Source organism: Vicia villosa, linkage group LG3 (assembly GCF_029867415.1).
Source record: "Vicia villosa cultivar HV-30 ecotype Madison, WI linkage group LG3, Vvil1.0, whole genome shotgun sequence".
NCBI classification, from domain to species: domain Eukaryota; kingdom Viridiplantae; phylum Streptophyta; class Magnoliopsida; order Fabales; family Fabaceae; genus Vicia; species Vicia villosa.
This window is the reverse complement of record NC_081182.1, coordinates 104,610,459-104,614,453: the sequence shown is the minus strand read 5'-3', so window position 1 is coordinate 104,614,453 and position 3,995 is coordinate 104,610,459. Positions and strand designations below refer to the sequence as shown.

At 40.3% G+C, this 3,995-nt stretch overlaps 1 protein-coding gene across 1 annotated transcript; it reads left to right on the top strand.

Annotated features, from left to right (window-relative positions):
- Window positions 1-1,370: 1,370 nt before the first annotated feature.
- LOC131658718 (uncharacterized) lies at window positions 1,371-3,362 on the top strand. The gene is made up of 2 exons (XM_058927984.1): window positions 1,371-2,264; window positions 2,472-3,362. The coding sequence occupies exons 1-2, from the start codon at window positions 1,371-1,373 to the stop codon at window positions 3,360-3,362; spliced, it is 1,785 nt and encodes a 594-aa protein (XP_058783967.1).
- Window positions 3,363-3,995: the final 633 nt, after the last annotated feature.

Sequence of the window (3,995 nt, the reverse complement as noted above, 5' to 3'; positions counted from 1 at the left end):
GTGAGGAAGTTTATGTGGAGCAACCTAAAGGTTTTGGTGATCCAAACCATCCTGACTATGTGTACAAACTAAGAAAAGCTCTTTATGGCCTAAAACAAGCCCCTAGAGCTTGGTATGAGAGACTAACTGAGTTTCTTACTGGTAATGGGTACAGGAAAGGAGGAATAGATAAAACACTTTTTGTTAAAGATGAAGGAGGAAAGATCCTGATTGCTCAAATCTATGTGGATGATATTGTGTTTGGTGGGATGTCAGACAAGATGACTAGACATTTTGTTGATCAGATGCAATCAGAATTTGAAATGAGCCTAGTTGGAGAATTAACTTATTTTCTTGGGCTGCAAGTTAAACAGATGGAAGACTCAATCTTTCTCTCTCAGAGTAAGTATGCTAAAAACATTGTTAAAAAGTTTGGAATGGAAAATGCTACTCACAAAAGAACACCAGCTCCTACTCACTTAAAGTTGTCCAAAGATGAAAAGGGAACCAATGTTGATCAAAGTTTATATAGAAGCATGATAGGAAGCCTGCTGTATCTCACAGCCAGTAGACCTGATATTGCTTTTGCTGTTGGGGTGTGTGCTAGGTATCAAGCAGATCCAAAGATCAGTCATATCAATCAAGTCAAGAGGATCCTGAAATATGTGAATGGTACTTGTGAGTATGGAATGCTCTACTCTCATGGGTGTGAACCTATTCTCACTGGATATTGTGATGCAGATTGGGCTGGAAGTGCTGATGACAGAAAAAGTACTTCAGGAGGATGTTTCTTCTTGGGGAATAATCTTATTTCATGGTTCAGCAAGAAACAAAATTGTGTGTCTTTGTCCACTGCAGAGGCAGAATACATTGCAGCAGGAAGTAGTTGCTCTCAGCTTGTTTGGATGAAACAAATGTTAACAGAATACAATGTCACACAAGATGTCATGACATTATATTGTGACAACTTAAGTGCCATTAACATTTCAAAGAATCCCATTCAGCATAGCAGGACCAAGCACATTGATATTAGACACCATTACATTAGAGATCTTGTTGAGGATAAAATAATTGCCTTGGAACATGTTGCTACAAATCTTCAACTGGCTGACATTTTCACAAAAGCTTTGGATGCAAATCAATTTGAAAATCTAAGAAGTAAACTAGGCATTTGTCTTTGTGAAGGATTATAGCAATTAATTGGGTGTGGGGCCAGCATTATTTCTCTCTCCAAATATTTGATATCATTACACATTAAAGTGTATTTTCCCCCCCTTTTACAATTTGCCCAAACGGTTTCCATTCCCCCAAAACCTATCCTCCACACTCACGCTATCTCTCTGTGTCTCTGCATTCACAAACCTTTACCCAGCATTCCATTTTCTCTCATCATGTCTCAGAGTTCTCCCTCAAAGAAATCGTCTCCTTCCTCTGAAACAGCATCAGGATCTAGGGCATCCAATGTGGTGAGTGATCAAGATGTTGTGTTGAATGTTGTGCCATTGAACTCTGTTCCTGCTACCGATTCTGTTCATAATCCACCAATAAAGATGCATGCAAGAAAATCAATTGGTGGATCTGTTCCAGAAACTTTTTCTGTTCAAGGTAGAGAGGGCTCTGCTTATGTTCATAATGCGATCGCAGGTATTGTCACAAGAATCTTGAATGAAGGGCACCAGGTTGATGGAATATCTGTTCCTCTAGCCCAAATTCCTGCCTCTGAGAACAGCAAAGATGATCAAGATGGTCAAGATGATGCTAGCAAAGATCAGGGTGATGTTGAGACATCTGTTGACAACAATGATGAGAAGACCCCTGGTGCCAAAGATGTTGAGACATCTGAAGCTATCAATGTTGAAACATCTGGTACTAAAGATGCTGAGATTCTTGAACCTGAGAAAGCTGAAGAGGTTCCTGCTGCTCCTTCTAAAGAAACCCTTAATGAAGGCCCTACTGTGCATGATGTGGTGAATCTGGATGATCTGGATGATTCTATTGACATTGCTGATGATGAGCTCATCTCTAGCATCTCTCATAGAGTCAAGACTCGTAAGGGCAAACAGGTTTGTGATCAAGATTTTTCCAAACCTCAAGTTACTCCTCAAAAGAAGGTCACTATAAAGAAGATCAAGAAGGTCCCTGCTGAACCTTCAACCACTGGGAGCAAGACTGCAGTGAAGAAGAGGAAGGAAAGAAGTGTTTCTGCCCCTGAAGATGATGTCTTAAGTGATGTCCCTGACATCCCATCAAAGAAGAAGATTGCTGTCACAAAATCCTCCACAAAGGTTCGTGATGTTCCTCTGGACAACATTTACTTGCACAATGCTTCAAATGCCATCCAGTGGAAGTTTGTTTATCAAAGAAGGCTGGCTCTTGAAAGAGAACTAGCAAATGATGCTCTGGAATGTCAAGAGGTCATGAAGCTCATCAAGTCTGCAGGTTTGATTAAGACTGTCTCTCATTTTTCAAAGTGTTATGAAATGCTTGTGAAGGAATTTATTGTGAACTTGTCTCAAGATTGTGGTGATGGAAGAACTGATGATTTTCATAAGGTGTATGTTAGAAGAAAGTGTATAGATTTTTCCCCTGCTGTTATCAACCTATATCTAGGTAGAGATGCTGAGGCTCAACCTGAACTTGAAGTGACTGATAATGAGGTGTGCAAAGTAATCACTGGTGGTAAGGTTAAGAAGTGGCCTATAAAGAGCAAACTGTCTGCTAGTTCTCTTAATGTCAGGTATGCATTGCTACACAAAATTGGTGCTGCTAACTGGGTGCCTACCAATCACACTTCTACCATTGCTGTTGGCCTAGGAAGATTTATTTATGCTGTGGGAACCAAGACAAAATTTGACTATGGGACTTATATATTTGATCAAACTATGAGGCATGCTGGTACCTCTGCTACCAAGCTCCCTATTGCATTCCCATCCCTGATATGTGGGATAATCCTCAAGCAACACCCTGGAATTCTGAAAAGTAAAGATTCTGTATGTAAGAGGGAGAGTGCTTTGTCTTTTCACTACAAACGGCTCCAGAGGTCTGATGACATGACATCTGCTGGGACATCACAACCCAGCAAATCTGTGAACAAAGCCCTTCTTATTGCTGAGCTGAAAGAGACTTGTCAGGAGTTGGACAACAGGAAGATGAAACTTGAAAAGCTCATCCAAAGTCTTGAGCAGTCTACAGATGATGACCTTGTTGGTGAGAGGGATGGTGACAATATGGATGAAGACAAAGGTGCTGAGGAAGAGGCTGAGGATGCTGAGGCTGAGGGTGCTGAAAGTGGGAGTAGTGATGCTGCTGAAGAGACTAGTGGCTCAAGTGATGACAATCCTGGTGGCTCTAGTGATGAAGACAGTGATGGGTCTGATGATTAGCTCTGATTCTGATTGTGTTTTGGCTCCTTTTGTGGCTAAAAAGGGGGAGTAATGGTGGTTGTTTTTAATGGTGGTTGTTTTGTTGTTTTGGTGGTCTGTTGGTTTTTCTTGTTGGTTGATGGACATGGTTGTTTTTTGTTGTTTTCTTTATTTTGGGTGTTTCCTGGTTCTCCCAAACAATGACAAGTGGTTTCTGTAACAGTTGATTAAGTAGATGTTTTCTGGTTTTCTGGTGATTAATCAAGATGCTGTTGTTTGCTTACAAAATGTATTTTTCTGTTGTTGGCTGCTGTTGTTTGCTTACAGAATTTATTTTTCTGTTGTTGGCTGTTGTGTATGCTCTGATATCTGTTTGGTTACATCAATTAGTGTTTTAGCCAAAAGTTTGCCAAAGGGGGAGTTTGTAGATGTTGTTGATTGGCTGTAATTTTTGGTAAAACTCATTGTGTTTCTATCTTGTCAAATCTGGTGTCATGACACGCATTCTACTGTTGTGAAGTTTTTCTTATGCAGGCCTTTACCTGATGTCAAGGCCGATGTCATGACATTCGCAGCTGTTACGTTCTTTTCTATTACTATTTATGGTTATGTGATCTGATAAGATCCTATGCGCTTTATTTGGTAATGTTGGAT

Excerpts from the sequence above, each read along its gene's own strand:
- LOC131658718 (XM_058927984.1), top strand. The coding sequence starts at position 1,371 with ATGTCTCAGAGTTCTCCCTCAAAGAAATCGTCTCCTTCCTCTGAAACA. Across the intron at positions 2,265-2,471 it reads TCACAAAATCCTCCACAAAG|GAATTTATTGTGAACTTGTC; the intron begins GTTCGTGATGTT and ends ATGCTTGTGAAG.